General features: G+C 35.7%; 1 protein-coding gene across 1 annotated transcript in view; it reads left to right on the forward strand.

The window, feature by feature from the left end:
* The window catches only part of IL1RAPL2 (interleukin 1 receptor accessory protein like 2), a 520,520-nt gene that overhangs the window by 230,754 nt on the left and 266,642 nt on the right, over nt 1–23,124 (forward strand). The window contains exon 4 of the mRNA XM_036839304.1: nt 14,927–15,001. Within this exon, the coding sequence (XP_036695199.1) occupies nt 14,927–15,001 (75 nt within the window). The remainder of the gene's footprint in view (nt 1–14,926; nt 15,002–23,124) is intronic.

Here is a 23,124-nt window from a genome sequence, read left to right on the forward strand (position 1 = left end):
TCTGCATCGCAGGAAGCAGGGTCCAGAACAATAGAAGTATTGGTTCCACTGCACTTTAGATGACATCTGAAATAATGTGTTCAGTTTATTTTGCCTTATTTAAGAGACCTATTGACAGACTACATTTTGCCCAAAAAAGGATGTCTAGGATGGTAAAGGGTTTCGGAATACATGTCACCTAAAAGACAATGGACAATTGAAGGAACTGAGAGTGTTTAGCCTGGAAAGGGTAAGATTTTCAGAAAGGTAGGGGGGTGAAAGAAATCAAGAGATCTGTCTGCAAATATTTTAGGCATTGGTATATAAAAGGTGTGTTGGTTTATTCTGTGTTATTCCAAAGAGCAGAAATAGGACCAGCAGATAAAACATACAAAGAGACAAATTTTAGATGAATGTAAAGAATAAATTTTTAATAAAGTTATTTAAAATTGAAATGATCAACCTTGTGAGGTAGTGAGCCTATTGCAGAAAAGTTATCAAGCCAAGACTAAATCTTGGGGACTCTTTAGAAGGAATTTATGTGTTAGGAGGACTAGTATATTTCTAATTATGATTTTGTAGGACTAAATGCTTGTCGAAGTGACAAATTGATTGGGATTGTATTTAGCTTATACTTAGCAAGAACTCTGCAGCCAGACTGCCTAAATTCAAACCTCAGCTCTGTTTCTTACTAGATATGTTACCTTGGGCAGGTCACCTAATTTTTTGATGCCTCAGTATTTTATCTATAAAATAGAGATAATAACAGTATGTACCTCAATCATAGAGTTATTGTAAGCTTTAAATGAATTAATATCTAAGTCCTTAGAATAGTACCTGACTTATAGTAAGTGCCATATGAGTGTTATATATTATTTTCCAGAAATATAGTTGATGATTCTTCTCCCTTTTCTTTAGTAAATGTAGCCGTTCATTGCAGTTAGATAAATTTATACTAGACATAAAGTAGAATGGTATGGTGACAAAATCTTTTAAAACACTGAACAAGCAACCAAACTGGTCCTGTAGATTTCCTCCTTGGATACTTCTAGGAATGGCAGAAGACAGCTATATCTCTGGGATGCATTGTTGGAAGTTGTTACTTTAGGAGGACATTTCCCACTTTATAGCTTATATTTTTAGAGTTCTTTTTTAAAACTGCATAGGGCTTTTATATTTTTTATTTCATTTGGTCCTTATATTAACCATACAAACTATACAGGGTGATTATCATCCCCATTTTGAAGATGGGGAAACTAAGCAACTGAAAAGTTTTCTGAATTGTCCAAGGTCACACAGTATATTATTAGCAGTCTGGATTAGAACTCAGGTCTCTGAAATTTCAGGCCAGGGCTTAAAAAATATACCTCATGGAGAGTGAGCTGCTTTTAGTCTATCCATTCTGTGGAAGACATTTCATTAAGCTGATGAAGTGGCTTCTATTATTGTGCCAATAATTTGCCTACCTGTTTTGCAGCAAAATGGACATCAGCCTGAAACTCCAACTAACCAGCTCAATTTCCTTTCCATTTTGCAGTGGTAGGAGGAGTCAGTAAAATCACTGACTTAGGTTCAGTGTATTATCCACATAGATATTATTGAAACACACCTGCCAGCTCATCTATTTCCTACACAATATTATAGATACTTTTTAAGCTTGTAAAGAAAAATCCAATCCCCTTACCAAGGCAGAAGCTGGCCATGTGAGTTTTAGATCTGGATCTCTATACACAAGTACTGTGACTGCTCAAGGTACTGGAAAATGGGATTGTTAAAATGAGTGCAAATTGCTTTGGTGATCCGGTTGCTCTGTCTCTACCCTACTCCCACTTCTTCTCTTCAGTACCCTACCCTTGTCCTTTAAACCTCTCTCTCATTGCCATACCTATTCTCAGTCATACATTACATTGGGTTCTCTCCCTAGAAGTAGATACAGCTCAGTGTTTTCTTTAATTGGCAAATTAATAATAATTGCTACCATTGATTGAGAACTAACTATGAGCCAGTTCTCTACTTTGCACTTCAGAAGCATCATTTCATTTAATCCTCATAACAATCCTAAAGAGTGGGTACAATTACCATCCACAGTTATGCATTAAGGAAATGGAATCCTGGAGGAATTAAGAAACATGATCAAGGTCACACAGTAGGTGGCAGATCCAGATTCAAACTCAGGTATTCTTAACCCAGAGTCTGTGCTTTCAACAGCAATATTATAGGGTTTATGACCTAGATAGTGGGTGGCAGTTGTTTCTGAAAGTTGGAAGAGGCTTTCCTTTTAAAATCATAACATATAAGCAGCCATCTGCTCTGAATTAGAGTGAGATCAGCCCAGTGCTGATGAACATCACAGACATTTCCAAGGTCTGGATACACATAAGACAGGCAAGGATGAGGAGCTTTTGCTGTCCCAGGAACTAAAATTCTCTCTTCAAGAAATGGACATCTGCTGGAGTTTCCTGTACAAGATGAAGAGAGACAACATCCAAAATTAGTTAAGAGGTGATTTCCTTAAATGTGGCTTAAGAAGTATGGACACATAAAACTCTACCTTGAAAGTGAGAATAGATTTTATCTTACCTAGAGATAAAGAATGGGATGTGGAACAGAGATTCAGTTTTCATTTGTTCATTAAATTTATAAGGCCATAAAACAATGAGGTAAAACAAAAAAAAAAAAAAAAAAAAAAAAAAAAGAAATGGACAGCGCTTTTTTCTTCTTTAAGGATCTCTGAGACTAAATGGCTATATGCTAGTGAGCTCCAGCTGTCAGGCTCAGGCTGAAGCATTCAGACACAGATCCTGAAGGCCTGGGTTTTGGTTAGACATGTCAGTAACTTAGCAGGCTAAAAGCAGAGCAGTAGACACTGAGTCACCTAGTACAGCAAGATCGATCTGCAGTGTTGTAACGGGTTGATAGCCCCAGGTAAACACCCCTACAGAAGAAAGTTCCGTGAAAAGCCTTTTGTTCTCTCACAAATGACCTGACCACTTCTTGACTAAAGACACTATTAGAGAAAGTGTGTGTTTGCTGTAGAAATATCCAGTGACAACAGATCAATATGGCATAAGGCCAGAGCAGCCTTGAGCACCTGGGTTTCATTTGTACTGGAATGTTCCACAGCGAAGCATTAGTCCAGATCAGTGGATGATGGGGTGGGGAGGGGGTACATGCAGACCCTCAGGTGGATTAAACCACACTTGGAAGCTGCTTCATTTCAACCAGTATGAAGAAGACTGTAAAGTGGAGTGCCAGGGAGTGACTATCCTGTCATAGCATTAGCCTGCCTTATGGTAATGAAAGGCTTCTTATTCAGAGATGCAGATTCTCCTTCTGAGCATTGAGTCCAATCTCTTGACAAAATTATATCAGGAGATGAATGATAATGACAGCTGAGGAAGTGCTTATCCTATCAGAAAATATGGGTCTATCGTTAAAGTTCTAGAGTTAGAGAGGAAGTTTATGAGGTTGATTAAAAATATCAAGGCATTCAGTTTTGGGAGACTTGGATCCTACTTTGAAAAATTTCTGAGATTTCATATCTCAGTTTCTGGAGACAGCAATCCTTGCCCTACTAGCCTCTCAGTTGGATTTAATGAGATAATAATTGAAAAGGGAAAGTGCTTTGTAAATTCGGTTTTTTCTTCTCTTGTCTTCAATTCTTCTGCATTCAATAATTGTGTCTTGAAATCACCCAGCTTATATTTTCTCCTTGGAACTGAGAACAATCATAATTGGCTTCATTTGAAAATCAATTTCAACATCATACGTCAACTTATATTTGATTAATTAAATTAGTGTTCATCAGTGTTTACGAAGACAGGGAACAAGCTTGGAAACCTCCCAGAGTGCTGCCATCATGTGGGAAATCAATCAAGATTTCGAAGGGCCAGGTTCTGACTTCAGTGATGAAAATGGAAAGCAAAATGATTTTATTTTCAGATATATTTGTAGTAGGATTGAGTTGATTTGAAATACTATGACATATTCATCCTAGAGAGTTTTAGGGGGAAAGATCCCAGCTTTAATGTCAGATAGTTGTAGATTTGGGTAACATTTCTGCCACTTTTGCTAGCTGGTTATGTTACCCAACCTCTCTGAACCTTAATTTCCTCAACAATAAAACAGGAATTATAGTTGTACTCACCTCATAGGAATGTTGTGAGGATTAAATGAAACTAGGAGACTACAGAATAAGAGTCAGGGAATTGGATTTTAAATCCTGGTTCTGTCCCTTAGTAGCAGGGTATCCTTAGGTGAGTAAATTAAGTTTTCTGAACCTCAGTTTCCTCATCTGCAAAGTCAAAATAATACCCTGCAAGTTATAGTGTTTTTGATGACCATGCATTTGACTTGCTTTCATGCAAACAAATGGGTTAATCATGATCATGAAAAATTTTCTGGAAATGCAAAGCTAACATGAAGGGATAATGCCCTGTGATTGATACCAGCTGTTTTTTTTCAACTTCAGACCCCAAAGTCAGTCTTTATGTTAGAAAAGTTCTCCCCTTAGGAGGACAATTTATTCCTGAGTTCTAAATATCACATCATGTTTAATGTCCACCAAAAGATTATTCTGTGAATTAGAAAATTATTCTTGGCATGAAATTTTGATTCTAAAGCAGTTCCTTATTTAATGTCTACAGTTGTAGTCTTCATTAGGGACTATAAGCACATCCAAATGGTTAAAATTGCTTAAGTGATATTCTGCTTTTTCTTATTCTTTTGCATTACAAAACATTATATTGATAGGCTATGGATGCCTAATCAGTTCAGTACTTGTAAATAAATAAATCATTAAGCTGAAAACAGAAGTATCAATACCAACCCAATCTATTCAAATAATTAATTGTCTGGATGGACTTCTGTTTGAAAACAAAGACTGTGTCCCTGTTCACAAACTGATTTGGCTGAAATGAGACCACTAAATAAAAGTTTATTTCATTAAAATACGGTGCATGCAATAATGTATGTTGTTGTTCCATATGACAGCCAAGACGTCATATCCCTCTATAAATTCCATTTGTATTTTATTTGATTACCTGTTGTGGCATTTTAGTAGGCAGAATAATGGCCCCCCCAAAGATGTCCACATCTTAATCTCTTAGGAATCTGTTAGGTTATATAGCAAGGGCAAATTAACGTTGCAAATGGATTTACGATTGCTAATCATGTAACTATAAAATGGGGAAATTAATCTTAATTATCAAAATGAGCCCAATATAATCACAAGCGTTGTTAAAAGTAGAAGAGGGAGGCAGAAGAGAAGGTTGGTATGATGTAATGTGGGAAGGACTCAACCTATTGATACAATTGCTGGCTTTGTAGATGGAAGAAGACCAAGCACCAAGGAATGTGGGCAGCCTCTATAAGCTGGAAAAGGAAAGGAAATAAATTGTCCCCTAAGGCCTCAGAAAAGGACACAGCTTTGCCAGCACCTTGATTTTAGTCCAGTAAGATCCACGTCAGAATTCTGACGTCTTAAACTATAAGATAATAATAAATGTGTTGTTTTAAACCACTAAGTTTGTGGTAACTTGTTATAATAGCAAGAAAAACTAAAATAGACAATTTCCTCTTTTTGTCAGCCATTTGTACATGCCTATCTCTCATACTAGATTAACCCTTTTTATATGACTCCACATATTGTTCAAATTTGTGCTTTACATCCCCAACTCCAGCACAGATACATACACTATTTAGTACAGTAACTTTCTATAATAGAACTATAAACATTTGTTAACTGATTGAAAGAATGAATGACACCAAATAATCCAAATTGAATTTTCATCCCACTCTTTGACTTGTAGAATTGTATAGATACAGTAAAAGGTATTCAGTCAATTCATCCCCAAATTCCACTAATTATATAAGTATTTTCTGAGATGCTTATATGGAAACAAGATATGCTTTGAATAAAAGAAACAGAGTCTTAAATCAAAAAACAAGGAAAAGGGGTAACAGTATAGAGTAGTGTCTATGAGCTCAAACTCAAGAGCCAAATAGACTTAGGTTGATTCCTGGACCCATAATGTATTTATCAGCAATGTGACTTTAGGCAAGTCACTTAATCTCACTGAGCCTCAATTGTCTCATCTGTCAAATGTTGATAATGTTAGGACCTACCTCATGTATTGTCATGAGGATTTAATGATGGAATGAATGTAAAAGAGCTTGGCATGGAATGCATGCTTAGTCAATGTTAGCCATGGTGCAGCGGCAAGGATATTGATCTTTAATTCAGGAAACATGGGTTTTAGTCTTCTGTTTTATCACTAATTTGCGATATGATGTTCAGAAAATCCTTTCATTTTCTAGCTTTCAGTTTCTTCATCTTTCAAAATAGCCAGATGAATTAGACAAATATGAGCCTGTCTAGCTCTAAAATTATCCATCCCAGAGTATCTTATTATATTCTTAAGCATAACTATCGGGGCCAAATTTCTAGAATCTGACAGATCAGTAACAACAGAAGCCAATGAGGATCTTGATGCAAGTTGAAAATTGATCTATCTTATAAAGATACACAATGGAATACTATTTAGCTGTGAGAAAGAAGGAAATCTTGCCATTTGTGCCACCATAGATGGACCTGGAGGGCACTGTGCTAAGTGAAATAATTCAGACAAGAAAAATACTGCATGACATCACTTATACATGGAATCTAAAAAAGCTGAACTCATAGAAACAGAGACTGGTATGGTGGTTACCAGGGGCTGGAAGGTGGGAAAAATAAGGCAATGTTGGTCAAAGAGTACAAACTTCTTGTTAGAAGATGAATAAGTTCTAGGGATCTAATACACAGCATGGTGATTATAATGAACATTACTGTTGTATATACTTGAAAGCTGCTAAGAGAGTAGACCTTAAATGTTCTCACCACAAAAAAGAAATTATAATTATGTGACCTGATGGAGGTATTAGTTAGCTATATGGTGGTAATTGTATTGCAATATATGTGTGTCAAATCAACAGATTGTATACCATAAACTTACACAATGTTATATGTCAATTATATTTCAATAAAGCTGAAAAAAATTAAAACTGATCTATCTTCTATGTGTAACCTCTCATTGTTTTAGTGTTAACTGTATCCCAAGTTCTGTGTGGAATTCAGAAGTACACTATCTCAGGTAACTTATTTGATAGTAACCACATTTGGAATGTGTTAGACATCAACATTTAAGTGCCCAGAGAGTACTATTTTATAGAGAGAAGGCAAAAATCTTTCTTGAGGGGGAAAAGGCAAAAGTGAAGAAAAAGCATGTTCTGTGAAGAGAGAAAAAAAAAAAAAAACTACCATCACAACCTCTGTTTAAGTTTCCATTTCCCCCAAGGTTGTTTTCTTTTCAAGTTTGAAGAAGTTGTTTTATGTCTGGGCGGATTTGTGCTGAATAAACATTCTCTCCAGAGAACGGCCCTGTGTCAAATGGCATCAAGAAGAAATTGCCCTGCCTTTATGCTCAAGCTTTCCCAAAGCTCATGCATTGCTCAAAACTCAAATATTAGTGGAAATAAATATGGAATCTAGAGGAAAGGGCACCTCAGGGCAACTTCACAGCACCCTTGACCATTCAGGACCCTCAAGGCACATCCATTGAATTGCAAGGCAGCACAGAGTCTTTGAGCCAGATGCCCAGAGCAGTTGCTAGCAAGATCCTGAGCTGTGCAGGGGCAATGGCCTGGTAGGTTGCCCAACACTTCCCTGGCAGCTTAGCATCTGCCTGTTAAAGGATCACCTATTGATTCAAAGAAAGTACCTGACTTTATGTTTTAAATAAAGACAGATACTTGGAATGGCTTTAAATTATGGTAGGAGTATTTTAATTCAACTAGAATGTATTTGTATTAAAAAACAATTTAATCCTATGAATATTACCTCCTGTCTGTTTGACTCCATGTTTCTCAATAATTTTATCTTTCAAATACACGCATGAGGAACATGAGCCACCACCATCAATAGTAGTGACTTACTAAAGGAAATTATTCTTAGTCAGTAGTAGGGAGGTGTGGGAGACACGTATCTAAATATCCAAAGGTTGAGCCACCAGTGGTTTAAAACAAATCTCCAAATGACTCTTGGAATCACTGGCTTGATTTTATTTTCCGACCCCATCTCAGCCTTTCTACTATAGTTGGAACACCTAGAGAATCCATATTCTTTTTGGATGGAATTAATAGACAAATAATATATGTCAGTCTGCCTCCTCCTGTTTTATTTATTTATTTATTTGAATTTTATTTTATTGTTTTTTTTTATACAGCAGGTTCTTATTAGTTGGGATTGGGATTGACATATACACAATAATATGTATAAAATGGATAACTAATAAGAACCCCTCCTGTTTTAAATGCGGTAGATATATTAGAGTTTTGGTGGAGAAAATATTTATAAAAAATTAATTGCTATAGTGCTTAGTTGATGGAGGTAGTAACAGGCTGAAGTGAAAACAAGACTTGACTTTTAATGAACATTGATGTATTTTTAAATTTAAACTATGCTGGGCTCTCTTTCCTAAGATATGTTAAGAAGTGGAGAAATCACTCATAATAATGCTGGTTGGAATCTTGAGGAAAATAACTGTATCTGTCTTCATTAACTTCTGCTGAAGCCCACCCTGTCTGTTGACCAACACCAATGTGAAGACAGGAGTAAAGAGAAGGGTCCTGGGGCCAATTATATGCCTGCTGTTTAACCCCCTACTAAGGAATAAAGCCTGCCCTTCCACATTTCCAGACAATCCTTCAAAAGCAACTAGCCTTAGGAGAGGAGATTCAGATACCTTAAGTTCATTCTAAGGTTTAAATTGCAGAGATTTCTTTGCAGTGAGTTTTGATTAGAGAGACACAACACTGGGTGTCTAAAAGCAGGCTGGAGAAGAAACTCCTCTGAAGTAAGGTACACAAAACGAGGAAGCTTAGGGCAAAGGAGACACATTATATCTAAGACTGATCCTGTTTGTGTTTATAAGTTTGGAGGATTAAAGATAATATTAAATAATCATATTTATTGTATATTTTTTCCTGAATGATCACCTAAATTAGGGGATTCTCAGCTTAGTAATCCTAGAAATGAAATATTCACAGTATATGGGACTTTATATTCACTAAGTAGCCAGTAAAATATGTGCCTCATAATTCAGAATTAGGAAGTCTCTAATGTTAATTCAGAAAGAGATATTCCTTTCCAAGAAATAATAATGCTTATGATGTTTCCAGAACTCAGCAATTTCTGGATTCATTCTGTGTTCAATTTATGAAATCTTGAAACTAGTCGACTACTTTGGCTAGACTTGGATAATCTCCCTTCATGATTACAGGAAACCTTTAAGGATATTAACAAGATCCCTGACTCTCCCTAGATCTAATTTGCTTAGTAAGGACCTCCATTTCCTTTTCCCATGTGAAGACTATTCCCAAGTCTTCTTTCTGAAGATCTTTGGTTCCCTCAGAACATCAGAGAACCTAAGTTTCCTGCAGGACAGTGGTTCTCAACCTGGGGTGATTTTGCTCCCCAGGGGCATTTGCCAATATCTGGAGATATTTTTGGGTTTTACAACTGGGGGAAGGTGCTACTAGCATTTAGTGGGTAGAGGCCAGGGATGCTGTTAAACATCCTACAATGCACAAGACAGCCACCTACAAGAGAGAATTATCTGGCACTGAAAATTAATATTGCTGAGGTTGTGAAATCCTGCTTTAGGGAGATTCTTGTTTTCCTCGGTGTGTGCATGCAGTCTTGGCTAGGGCTGGAGTTAAAAACTTATCCATTCAGACTCTCTTTCCTGGAATTTTGAATCTTGATCAAAGTGACACAAGGACAGAAAACAAGATACAACACAATAAGACAAAACAAATTAAACCCACACACACACACACACACACACACACACACACACACACACACACACAAACCAGTTGGAGTGAATTCAGTCCTATGATGGGATCAAGATGAAATTGTTGTGCAGTCCCTTTTGCCTGTACATCTAGACCTAGCCTGGTTTCTTTCCTGTATCTAAACTTAGTTCCCCAGACATCCTGTCCATCCTTGAGACATCCTTCTGATAAATTCCCTTTTTGCTTAAATTAGCAAGACTGTCTTTCTGTTCCTTGTAACCTAAGAACCCTATTGGAAGCACCCATTTTTAGAGAAACAATACAATGGGAAAATAATTTGAAAATTGTGTTTATTTGTTCCACAGTGTCAGACACTACCTTGATTGTTGGGTTATGTGAGACATGATTCTTGTCATCTAGGAACTTCAAAATCTAGTTAGGGAGACTAGATATACCCATATAAGGTGAAGTTTAATTTGTTTTCAAAGCAATGTATGCTGTGAACCAACTGAGTGGTTCAAAGAAATAGTAAATGCTTTAGGATTTCAGAGAGAGGAAAGGTTTGTTTGGGCTTTTATTAGGGAAGGTTTTCTGGAGGACGTTGGACTTACTTAAACTGACTTTTGGAAGATAGATAGGACTTGGGATAGCAAAAAGGAAGGGGAAGGTCTTAGACACTGTGGGCATGGTGAGATCAGACATTACTCATTTCAGATTCCTCTTTTACAAGCTCCTTGACTTTGGGAAAGTTATTTGTAAAATGTAATATAAAATGCCTTAGAACAGGGCCTAGCACACAGCAGATACTAAATAAATGATAACTAAGGCAACTATTATTATTTGTCTCTAAGCTTAGGGAAAGTGTTTAAGCCAAGATGCAGAGTTGGAAATTAATGCAATGTCTAAATAAGGAAAGTAACTTGGCCAAACAAAGCACAGATAAAGTAGAAGAGTGGGTAAGAAGACAGGAAGGCTTTTTTTAAGGCTATATCATGACTGCCTTTATGTTTACACCTGACAGGTTCAGATTTTATCCTCTTGTAAATGTAGGGGACATTGGGAGATTTTGTATGGTTAAATGTTGTGGTGAAAATAATGATTTTGGAATGTGATTTCAGTGCTGATACGTTGAATGGATTTGGAAAGATCCATTTCATTGACCTTAACATACAGATTTCATAATGTCTTCATTCCTAGAAATTAAATAGCTACTTTGTGATTCTACTGGGTTCATACACTTAGTGTCCTTTGCATCAAGCTGTCCTTCTATTCCCTTCCACTTGGCTTGCTAGCAAGTCTAATTAAAGAGACAAATCAACAAAAGAGGAAAATGACACTTGTAATAACTGTATGTAACACTTAGGCAATATAGTCACATAAATTGATTTATTCAAACAGTTAATTCTACTGATTTCTTATACTAACTTCATAGAAATTTACCAATCATTTCAGTCAAATCAATTGATCTGGTTGTATAGGTAGACACACCTTTGCCTGCAATAGGAAAGAAAGAGCTAATTTGGACATTCTTCTCAGGAAAGTTAGTGTTGAACATATAAAACCTAGTTTTAGGAAGAAGCAGGCAGTAACAGTCATAGCTTCACTAGCACATTAAGACTAATACCATGGTATACTCAGTAGAGCAATTATAGTTAAGGATAATTAAACATAAGCAGCTACAGAGGGAAATGCAGGGAGGAATTGTGGACTGAAATGTTAGTACCAAACTGCATCCTTTGCTCTCATTCTTTCAATCAAAGCATGAAGCTTGAGCAGAAAATTGAAAGACTAGCTCAGACCCCAGTTAATCCCTCTAGGGGTCCAGGATAAGTTTTCTAATAAAATTGTAAATCTCCACTGTGTTGTTCATGGGGTCTAGTATTGACAGTTCTCCCCTTCATTTCCCAAACAGTAACTGTGATTTTCAGATGAGATTTTTTTAAAAAGAAGAAAAGTGAAATGAGCTTGCCTACTCATGGCAGCATGTGCTCTAGCTAATCTGCAAATGCTATAATTATGCTGGGCGCTGATAGATTTGTCTCTGGGCTGGTGGTCAGGATCCAGATGAACTGCTGCAGCTCCTGCTTTATCATCACAAATGTTTTGCACTTCTTGGCAATTCCCAGGCCTAGACATGATATTGGAATTTAATGAGGTTCCACGCCCATACATCCCACTGGGATGCATTAGGATAAGTGTAAGTTCATCTCCTTTCATTCATGAGTTTAGGGAAAAAAATGTATGTGATTGGAATGTTCTACAGAAACCGTGTTTCAGCTGGCTGTTTGCCACAAAGCCGCTCCCACTGGCCTGGGAACCTAAGCTTAATTAGTTTGTAGTCAAAGAGGCTAAAACTATTGATTCAGTACTGAGCATTTTTACCTCTTTCCTGCCTACAACTTATATCTATCTTCCTATCCATTCTGCATATAGGGGCTTTTGGTCGCAAGGGGGCACCAAATGAGACAATGCAAGCTTCATTTAGCTTCATCTCTAAGGTGGCCATAATTGTAACTATCTTCCTTACCTTCCAAGGTCATTGTGTAGATCACATGAACTAATGTATCTGAAAGCACCTTAAAAATTATGAACCACCTGTAAACATAAGGCACTTAAAATTATCATTAATATTAATAAGTTTTAGTAATTGACATTTAACAATAATAAAATCAGAGTAAATATATCCATAGTCCATGGCAGGAGGTAAGGATGGGGGGCAACAATGACTCCAAATTCATATCCTGATGAAAGTAAGACAAGATATTCATCTTTGAGCATTAAATACATTACCTACAGTTACTTCCCACCTACCAATTAATACATTTACAGGCAAGACATATTTGAAAATAATACTAAGAACAGTTTCCAGCAATCTAAGTGTCTATAATCTGGATGTGTAAGGCAAATTGACAATAATTATGCCAAGTAACCAAAATGATTCTTTTATAAATAAAATGTAGGTGGCTGGACTTTTAAAATTTTTATTCATGTTTTGAATACACAGTATATGCATGTTGTTCAAAATGTACAACAGGTATACAGTGAAAATTAAATCTTCCTCTGCTGGCCAGTACCGCCCTAACCCAACCTCACCCACCACTATTCCCCAGTCACCTAGTTCCTCTCCTCAAAGGAAATCACTGTTATGAGTTTCACATGTATCCATTCAGAAATATTCCACACTTGTACAAATATATATATATATGCACAGCACATGTGCATGCACACACACACACACATATATATTTTTTACACAAAGGATAGTATACTGTGCACACTGTTTGGAACCTTGCTTTTTCATTGAATAGTATATCTTGGAGATATTTCATAATAGATGTACAGATTTACCTAATTCTTTTAAGTAGATGTATCATAATCTATCATTATATGGAAGTAGCATAATATTATTTAACCAGCCTCCTACTGATGGATATTTTGGTAGTTCTCAATATTTTGCTATTACAAACGATAGCAAACAACAAAACTGAACATCTGTTGTGACTGGATTTTGAATACAAATATTTAAATTTTGTTTAAAAGCATATCCTTTATATTTCAAATAATATTTAAATATTGATATAAGGTTATTAAGAGTAACTGAAATATTGAAGAAATGAAGACTATAGATATTGTATTTGTGTGTTTGCCTGTATTATGCCAAAATTAGCTTAGTTAGAAAAATATATCATTCAATTCCATAAGGACAAGATGCGTTACAGGCCATCAATAAAGATTTGTTGGAAAAATGAGAACAAGTCACTAAAATTTTTCCTTAACAGTTTGGATATCAGGAAGATAAAGCTAATGTTATGTAAAGCTCTGTCCTGTTGCATTTGTTTGTTATCAACAATTATTTTGGGAATATCACCAAATTTGTATATTTCGCTAACCTTCCCTATCATGTGATCAACTTTTGTTTCTCTCTTTCTCTTCTAAATATCTTTGCAAATATGAGATGAACTTCTCTCAGATTGGCACAGAATTCCTAAACCAGTCAATTAACAATGGGTTAATGATTATCTCTTTCGTGCCCAGCTCTATTCTATGTCTCTTGTGAATTACAAAGACTTATAAAACATTTCCCCTTGATAGGTAAGAGGCTAGTTGGATAGTTGAAGTAGGGCATAAATACGGGAACAAGTAAAAGGAACTCAGGGTATAAATAATAGCTTCATATAAGGTTTGTCATAAAGCATTTTATATCTGTGTGCCAAGTCCTGACACTTCTTTCTTCTAGGTGCCTCTCTAAGTTCTACCTCTATTCCTCGATTTGTGTTATTAATTTTTCTTGCATTTCTTATTCCTTACTCTGCCTTTCCAAATCTTCTCCATTCCTTAAGGTCTGTGTGGAGACTCATTTCCTTCATAAAACTTTGCCCGACCCTGACAACAAATATTGACCTCTCCTTTCTCCATTCCTTTACCACATATAGCCTTATAGCTGAAATGCTACGATTTTATTTTTACTAAATTGTATTCTTTGTTCATCTATTTTCATGTGCTAATTCTGTGTTCGTAGTCCTAGATTATATATTGAAGGCAAAGATAAATATTTTACTTCTTTTCCCTTAGCACTTAGCATAGGACTTAGTGGACAAAAGATGCTCAATCAGTATTTTTGATCATTTATCCTAATGAAGGTACCAGTGTTTTATCATATTGTTTTAGAGATTGAGGTGGGGAGTGAGGGGTGATTCAGAGGTATAGAAGGTTCAGTCCACCAGAAATGTCCATTAGGGTTATATTTCACTAAGAATATTTAGTACCACAAAGTGGGTATGAAGATTTAATGTTTATATGATTATACTTTTAAAATCTGTATTTCTTTACACTCACAAGCTTATAAAACCACTCAAAATAGACCATTCGTTTGATCTTGTTGGAAAGTGTAGCTGTCAAAGTGGCCTATTCACAGTGAATCAGTGGTGCTCTAAATGTGCTGGGAAGTGGAGATTGTATGGATAGAGTAACAGCTCAAGTAGGAACACTGTCTAATAAATGTTTACGTACTCTCAAGTCTACAAACATTAAATATCATACACGATAGAATCTTTCTCATCCTGTAATTTATCTCAATTTTTCCATTACCTTCTTTCATTTTCTCTTCTAGCTTTACTCACAGACAAACCTCCCAAGCCATTGTTCCCCATGGAGAATCAGCCAAGTGTTATAGATGTCCAGCTGGGTAAGTCTCCTTCTGGGAATAATAGGTCCTAAACTTCCTCTCTGTTAACAGATGGGGAAAATTGCATGAACCAGGAAAGGTTTATTGCTACTGTCATTACATGCAAATCAATTTGTGTCTGTTCATTTATAACCCTGGAGTTCATTGCAATAGCAGTTTAAGGAAATGAGTTTGTATTGCATCAAGGAATGGTAATACTAAGTGGTTACATTGGGTATTAAGTGTGCTGTAGGACAGAGCTTTTTAACTCTGTGATTGATAGATTCCTGGGTGTCATGAATTGGTGATTGGTACAGAAAACTTTTCATGCTTATCAGTCCCAAATTTTTATTTAGAGAGCATTAACTCCTGGAGAACAAGCACTCTTTTAAAATAAAAGAGCCCCTCAGTACAGACTTTAAAACGATCTGATAATATTATTTCCAATGGCACAATCCAGGGCTATTTAAAACTTGTTTTCAGGTTGAGAGCCTAAATATTTATGAATCATCTGGAGTAGGAAGAAATAACAACTTGATTTATGGGTGCTAGTGCTGTTTTACAGATTCAAAGACACAAGGTGTTGAGCCTCCTTTTTGAGTCTCCTGCCACTAAACGTTATATTTCAAGAAATTTAAGCTTGAAACTCAGAGGTCTGCTAGTGTCTCTTTCAAACCACGGCCTTTACTCTAAACTATATTCTTTAACATCTGTGAGCTTTCGCCTATCTTCGGTTTTATTCTATTCTTCAGTTCTAATAATTTCTTCAATTCTAAACAAGAGAACTGGGTAAATATGCTGGCAACGTATTAGTCATACTTTGGGCATATGACATTGAAATATGTGACCAGTGGTACCTACCAATTATATAGCTAAGGAAGATGAATTGGCCCCAATATTTCAGTCACTTCGGAAGTTTTTGACTCAACTTTTGATCTTTCCAATACAACCTGGATTGTTAGAGACTTATTTCTATCTTAAAAATAGGTGAGAGAATATTACATTCCTAAGAGCTTGTTCGCTTTTTAAGAATGAAATATAACACATTATAGTTAATGCAGCCTAGCAGTATGAGTACCAGAGTTAAGTATTTTAAAACAAAAAGAAAATAATAAACATGTTGTCAAGAGTAAGCTGTGAAAATGGTGAATATTTTGTCGGTAATGTTGAAGATTAGACTATGGCTGTCTCCCCACCACTTGTATATTATTTTGCAGAGTCATCACATTTTGTTAAAGCCAAACCTAGATGTGCTGACACACTCTTTCAGTAAGTTTTATATACTCACATCTTTCCATCCACACTGATATAAAATACCTCGAGGGTACTCTGGTTTGCCAGGGGTTACATGAAGCCATAAGATGATCTTGTATCATTTGTTGAAGATTTAACAAATGATAAGTTGCTAAGTGAATGCGTTATTTTTATATGAAAACATAAACTAAGGAGTAGCAAGCAAAATTCACACAACTATTTCAATTAAAACATGACTAAATTTTGTGTTTGTGGCCCCTAGGGGGATACTTCTCCTCTGCCATTAAGCAAACTTCAACAGAAAAGTGTGAGGAGTGTTGCTGTAAAGTAAGGAGGGAGACCCTTGTAGGGAGTAAATTTCATTCAGATTCACTGGGTGTCACACTTGTCTGTTCTATTCAGGACATCTCTAATAGAATAGAGATGTGTGCTTTTTATAAATATGTATTCCAACATAGGTATGTATACCAAAAAGCTCACCAACACCACCCTGTAAAATCATTAAAGTAATTTGCTTCCAATTTACATTAGATGCAAGGCTGAACTTTTCAGTTTTTAGTTTGTTACACAATTTGGAAACAACTTTATTGACAGAAAGATGGAGACCTGCCCATTTTTCATTCCAGAAAGGCTGTTTCTCCAAGATGCTAAATCGACCATGTAATTCAGAGAAAGAAAAACAAAATCACTTAAACAAGATCTTTGGCATTTCAAGGAACACATGACTGGTTAATTTTAAGTGATTTTAACTTTTCCACAGATTTATTTAGTACTGTTTATTCACAACTGGAAATCATTTTGTAATTTACTCATACCTCAATAGTAAGGTGATGTTAGAAGCACTATAAATGCCAGAGAGCTCTTCAGTGTTGGTGGGGGCTCTGCAGTCAGAATGATGAGGGCTTAGAAACCCTAGACATAAAAATGAGCTAGAGAAAGATAACTGTGGTGATTGGACATCCCTGTCTATATCTTGAAAACTTTTAGAATTAAGTAAGTTCTCAAAACTTCTAGAAATTATTTTACTTCATTTTTTACAGTTTACCAAGCACATGCAGTTTTACACATCCTTAAACTAGAACTAAAATGAGGACTACCCAAAATACAACAATCCAATCTAAATGGCTAAGCACATTACCAAGTTCAGTTTTGTCAAATCCCAATATTTGAAAATTTGGGATAACATCGTAGTGGATTAAAGTTAGCCCCAGATTTTCTCCTATTCCTACGATCTAAACATAGTTTCTCATTCCCCTCCCCTTGAATCTGGTTGGCCTAGGATATACTTGACCAATAGAGTATGGTAGAAATGATATTCTGAGATGTTGGAGGTTGGGTCAAAAGAAATCTTGTAATTTCTCCTTGGATCTCTTGGTCTGGTCTGAAACTACCATGCTGTGAGAAACTCAAGACACATGTAGAGACCCTAGAGGTTGAGATGCCATGTGGAGAAAGAAAGGCCAATAAAACACCAAGGCACCAGACATGTAAGTGTAAGAACCCATGTTGGAAGTGGATCCTCCAGTCCCAGATGTCCTGACCTATGCCATGTAGTTCAGAGATAAACCATTGAGCTGAACTCTTCCTAGATTTCTGACCCAAAAATTCATAATGAAAAACAAAAAAAAAGGGTTATCACTAGTCACTAAGCTAGGTATAGTTTGTTAAACAATAGATACCCGGAACAAACATTAATTAATTTTCTCTAGAACATTTTGAATTCAATTTTACCCATGAACAAGAGTCTCATGCAGGCATTTTATGCCAAGTTAGAAATATTGTAGGAAGTATTTGAGTATCAGCTTCAAGATAGTTTTAGAAAACATGATCTAGAATTATTATTTATGTGTTTGTTTGAGGGTTGCACTCAGTTATCAGTTCTGCACATCTGTAAAGGCAATCCAGTAAATGAAAATTTTCAGTTCAGATGAACACTTTTAGTTCATGGAGTTGGCATCAGTACAGATATTTTGTTGTGTCTCTAGAGGAAAATAAACATCTTGACTTTCTCTCTCCTATAGTGTAATCCATTAGTCATCCACAAGGTTATAGAAATTTACATACTTTTTGCTGACATAGTGATGACAGTTTGGTTGTTGCTAAATTGTGTTCACACTATAATGCTGAAAGAAGATTAATCTTAACAAGTAACTATATATTTTGAGATGATAAACATGTTCTTAACAAAATAATATTAAAATTATTGTTCTCACAAAGCAAGCCTATTCAGCTAAAGCTGCCTGTGGTAATGTATGAAATATAAAGATAAAAGAAATGTATAAAACACACACACAAATTCAATCTGGCCCTATTACCTTCCATTTATTTTCTCCCTCTGAAAGTAAATTTAACTTTAAATTTGATGAAACAATCTTTGTTGTACCAGGGCTAATTATGTTTCTGGCAGTTGAAAAGGAATATATTTTCAGTAGTTTTATAAGAAAAAATAACACTGCATCACAGTATATTAATTTATATTGTACTTTAATATGAAATTATTAAAGCATCATAGTGATATCTGCCCCACTTGAAATGTGTTGATGCTAGGTAGACTCTCTTTTGGATACTGCTTTTTTTATAGAACACAAATGCATGCTTTACAAACTGTAACAGACTCCTAGAAACTTTGAAAAAGCCATGAACAAATGTGGATGAAAAGATTTGAGATCTGACATTTCATTTCAGTTAATGGTGAATTTGGAAATGTGCCCTGTTCTTCTCATTGATGATGATAACTATTTTTCCTGGGAGTTTCCTAAGACTTAAACTACCAGTCAGTGTTATGCATAAAATAAATATACCAGAAAGAAACAGAAAACATGAACAGACCAATCACAAGCACTGAAATTGAAACTGTGATTAAAAATTTTCCAACAAACTAAAGCCCAGGGCCACATGGCTTCACAGGTGAATTCTATCAAACACTTAGAGAAGAGCTAACACCCATCCTTCTCAACCTCTTCCAAAACGTAGGAGAGGGAGGAATACTCCCAAACTCATTTTACGAGGCCACCATCATCCTAATAACAAAACCAGAAAGAAAGAAAACTACAGGCCAATACCACTGACGAACATAGATGCAAAAATCCTCAAAATAATACTAGCAAACAGAATCCCATAGCACATTAAAAGGATCATACACCATGATCAAGTGGGGTTCATCCCAGGAATGCAAGGATTCTTCAATATATGCAAATCAATCAATGTGATAAACCATATTAACAAATTGAAGGAGAAAAAACATATGATCATCTCAATAGATGCATAAAAAGCTCTTGACAAAGCTCAACACCCATTTATGATTAAAAACCTCCAGAAAGTAGGCATAGAGGGAACTTACCTCAACATAATAAAGGCCATATATGACAAACCCACAGCCAACATTGTTCTCAATGGTGAAAAACTGAAACCATTTCCTCTAAGATCAGGAACAAGACGAGGTTGTCCACCCTCACCACTATTATTCAACATAGTTTTGGAAGTTTTAGCCACAGCAATCAGAGAAGAAAAAGAAATAAAAGGGATCCAAACCAGAAAAGAAGAAGTAAAATTGTCACTGTTTGCAGATGACATGATACTCTACATAGAGAATCCTAAAGATGCTACCAGAAAACTACTAGAGCTAATCAATGAATTTGGTAAAGTAGCAGGATACAAAATTAATGCCCAGAAATCTCTTGCATTCCTATACACTAATGATGAAAAATCTGAAAGAGAAATTAAGGAAACATTCCCATTTATCATTGCAACAAAAAGGATAAAATAACTAGGAATCAACCTACCTAAGGAGACAAAAGACCTGTATGCAGAAAATTATAAGACACTGATGAAAGAAATCAAAGATGATACAAACAGATGGAGAGATATACCATGTTCTTGGATTGGAAGAATCAACATTGTGAAAATGACTATACTACCCAAAACAATCTACAGATTCAATTCAATCCCTATTAAACTATTAAGGGCATTTTTCACAGAACTAGACCAAATAATTTTACAATTTGTATGGAAACCCAAAGGACCCCGAATAGCCAAAGCAATCTTGAGAAAGAAAAACGGAGCTGGAGGAATCAGGCTCCCTGACTTCAGACTATACTACAAAGCTACAGTCATCAAGATAGTATGGTACTGGCACAAAAACAGAAATACAGATCAGTGGGACAGGATAGGAAGCCCAGAGATAAACCCACACACATATGGTCAGCTTATCTTTGACAAAGTAGGCAAGAATATACAATGGAGAAAAGAAAGCCTCTTCAATAAGTGGTGCTGGGAAAACTGGACAGCTACATGTAAAAGAATGAAATTAGAACACTTCCTAACACCATACAGAAAAATAAATTCAAAATGGATTACAGATCTAAATGTAAGGCCAGACACTATCAAACTCTTAGAGGAAAATATAGGCAGAACACTCTATGACATAAATCACAGCAAGATCCTTTTGACCCACCTCCTAGAGAAATGGAAATAAAAACAAAAATAAACAAATGGGACCTAATGAAACTTAAAAGCTTTTGCACAGCCAAGGAAAAAATAAACAAGATGGAAAGACAACCCTCAGAATGGGAGAAAATATTTGCAAATGAAGCAACTGACAAAGAATTAATCTCCAAAATATACAAGCAGCTAATGCAGTTCAATATCAAAAAAACAAACAATGCAATCCAAAAATGGGTGGAAGACCTAAATAGACATTTCTCCACAGAAGATATACAGATTGCCAACAAACACATGAAAGGATGCTCAACATCACTAATCGTTAGAGAAATGCAAATCAAAACTACAATGAGGTATCAGGTCACACCGGTCAGAATGGCTATCCTCAGAAAATCTACAAACAATAAATGCTGGAGAGGGTGTGGAGAAAAGGGAACCCTCTTGCACTGTTGGTGGGAATGTAAATTGATACAGCCACTATGGAGAACAATATGGAAGTTCCTTAAAACACTAAAAATAGAACTACCATATGACCCAGCAATCCCACTACTAGACATATACCCTGAGAAAACCATAATTAAGAAGGAGACATGTACCACAATGTTCATTGCAGCACTATCTACAATAGCCAGGACATGGAAGCAACCTAAGTGTCCATCGATAGATGAATGGATAAAGAAGATGTGTCACATATATACAACGGAATATTACTCAGCCGTAAAAAGAAACAAAATTGAGTTATTTGTAGTGAGGTGGATGGACCTAGAGTCTGTCATACAGAGTGAAGTAAGTCAGAAAAAGAAAAACAAATACCGTATGCTAACACATATTTATGGAATTAAAAAAAAAAGGTTCTGAGGGACCTAGGAGCAAGACAGGAATAAAGACACAGACGTAGACAATGAACTTGAGGACACGGGGTGGGGGGGAGAAGCTGGGACGAAGTGAGAGAGTAGCATTGACATATATACACTACTAAATGTAAAATAGATAGCTAGTGGGAAGCAGCTACATTGCACAGGCAGATCAGCTCCATGCTTTGTGACCATGTAGAGGGATGGGATAGGGAGGGGATATGGGAATATATGTATACATATAGCTGATTCACTTTGTTTTACAGCAGAAACTAACACAACACTGTAAAGGAATTATACTCCAATAAAGATGCAAAAAAAAAAAAATAGAATAGTTTTGAGGATTGTGACAAGTGAAAGCAATTTCAGGCAAAGGTAAATGGATTACCAACGATGGATTTAGAATAAGCATCTTCAAACTTTTTGTAAAAGCCTAGATAGTAAATATTTTAGGCTTTGTGTGCTATATGTTCTTCATTATAAGTATCATGTAGTGTGAAAGTAGTATAGATATTATATGAGCATGACTGAGTCCTCATAAAACTTTATTTATGAGAACTAGGATTTCAATTTTACATAATTTTCATATGTCATGAAATATTATTCTTCCTTCAATTTGTTTTCAACTATTTGAAAAATGTAAAAATCATAGCATGTGGATGATACCAAAACAGAAGTTGGGCCTGCTGTGTCCCCGGGGTTGCAGCTTGCTGATCCCTGGTGTAGAAGCAAAAAAGTACTAGGCGCCTCAGATGCTGAACATCAACTTCATGTTGAGTAAAAGTGTTTACTCGCTAATTGTTAATATGGTTATTTACATTATCCTGAGGAGTTTAAATGAAAATAATTCTTGTGGATAACTTTGGATCATTATGCTCATAACGACCAAAAAATATTTGCTAATGTATGCAAATTAGTAAATTGCAACTTTCTAGTTCTCTTTCCTATGTTGGTTCTAAAAATTAAGCAAAGGCTATTGTTTTGATAATAAACCTCAGGGTATAGAAAAAATAAAAATAAATATAAACACTGTTTATTTTCTCTTTCTGTGTTAAAGAGTCAAAAAGAAGGCCTGGGGGCCCCAATCATATAAGAAAAACTCAGACCAGTGGAATAGTTCCAAGCTAATTGAATACCAGATGAATCTGATCCAGTATGAAAGAGTCTCTTTATTTCTCTTCTATTCTCATTCAGAATTTGTTTTATTTTTATAGGCTGTTTAAATTCATACTTAATGACTGTGTTATGTGCTACTGGCTCAAACTTTCTCTGTGTGTATAAGGAGTTTTAATCTTCATCGGAAATCAATGTCACCAGCAGTTTCTACTTAAAATTATATTAGGTCCCCTAAGAGACCACTGTATACTACAAGAGAATAAGGGAAAATATAATATTTAATGCAATACTCAGGACTACGAGGCAAAAAAATAACTGATTGAACCCTAATTTAGGAAATTAGCTGTTTAGCCAAATCAATCTTTTTTTTAAACTCAGTATACCTAAAAACGTTTTTTGCATTCTTAGTTGATGCCAAACACTGTTTTAGAACCTGGGGATATAGAGGTTAACAAAATGAGGGCCTTGGCCTTAAGGTGT

The sequence above is a fragment of the Balaenoptera musculus genome, chromosome X, assembly GCF_009873245.2.
Source record: "Balaenoptera musculus isolate JJ_BM4_2016_0621 chromosome X, mBalMus1.pri.v3, whole genome shotgun sequence".
Taxonomy (NCBI): domain Eukaryota; kingdom Metazoa; phylum Chordata; class Mammalia; order Artiodactyla; family Balaenopteridae; genus Balaenoptera; species Balaenoptera musculus.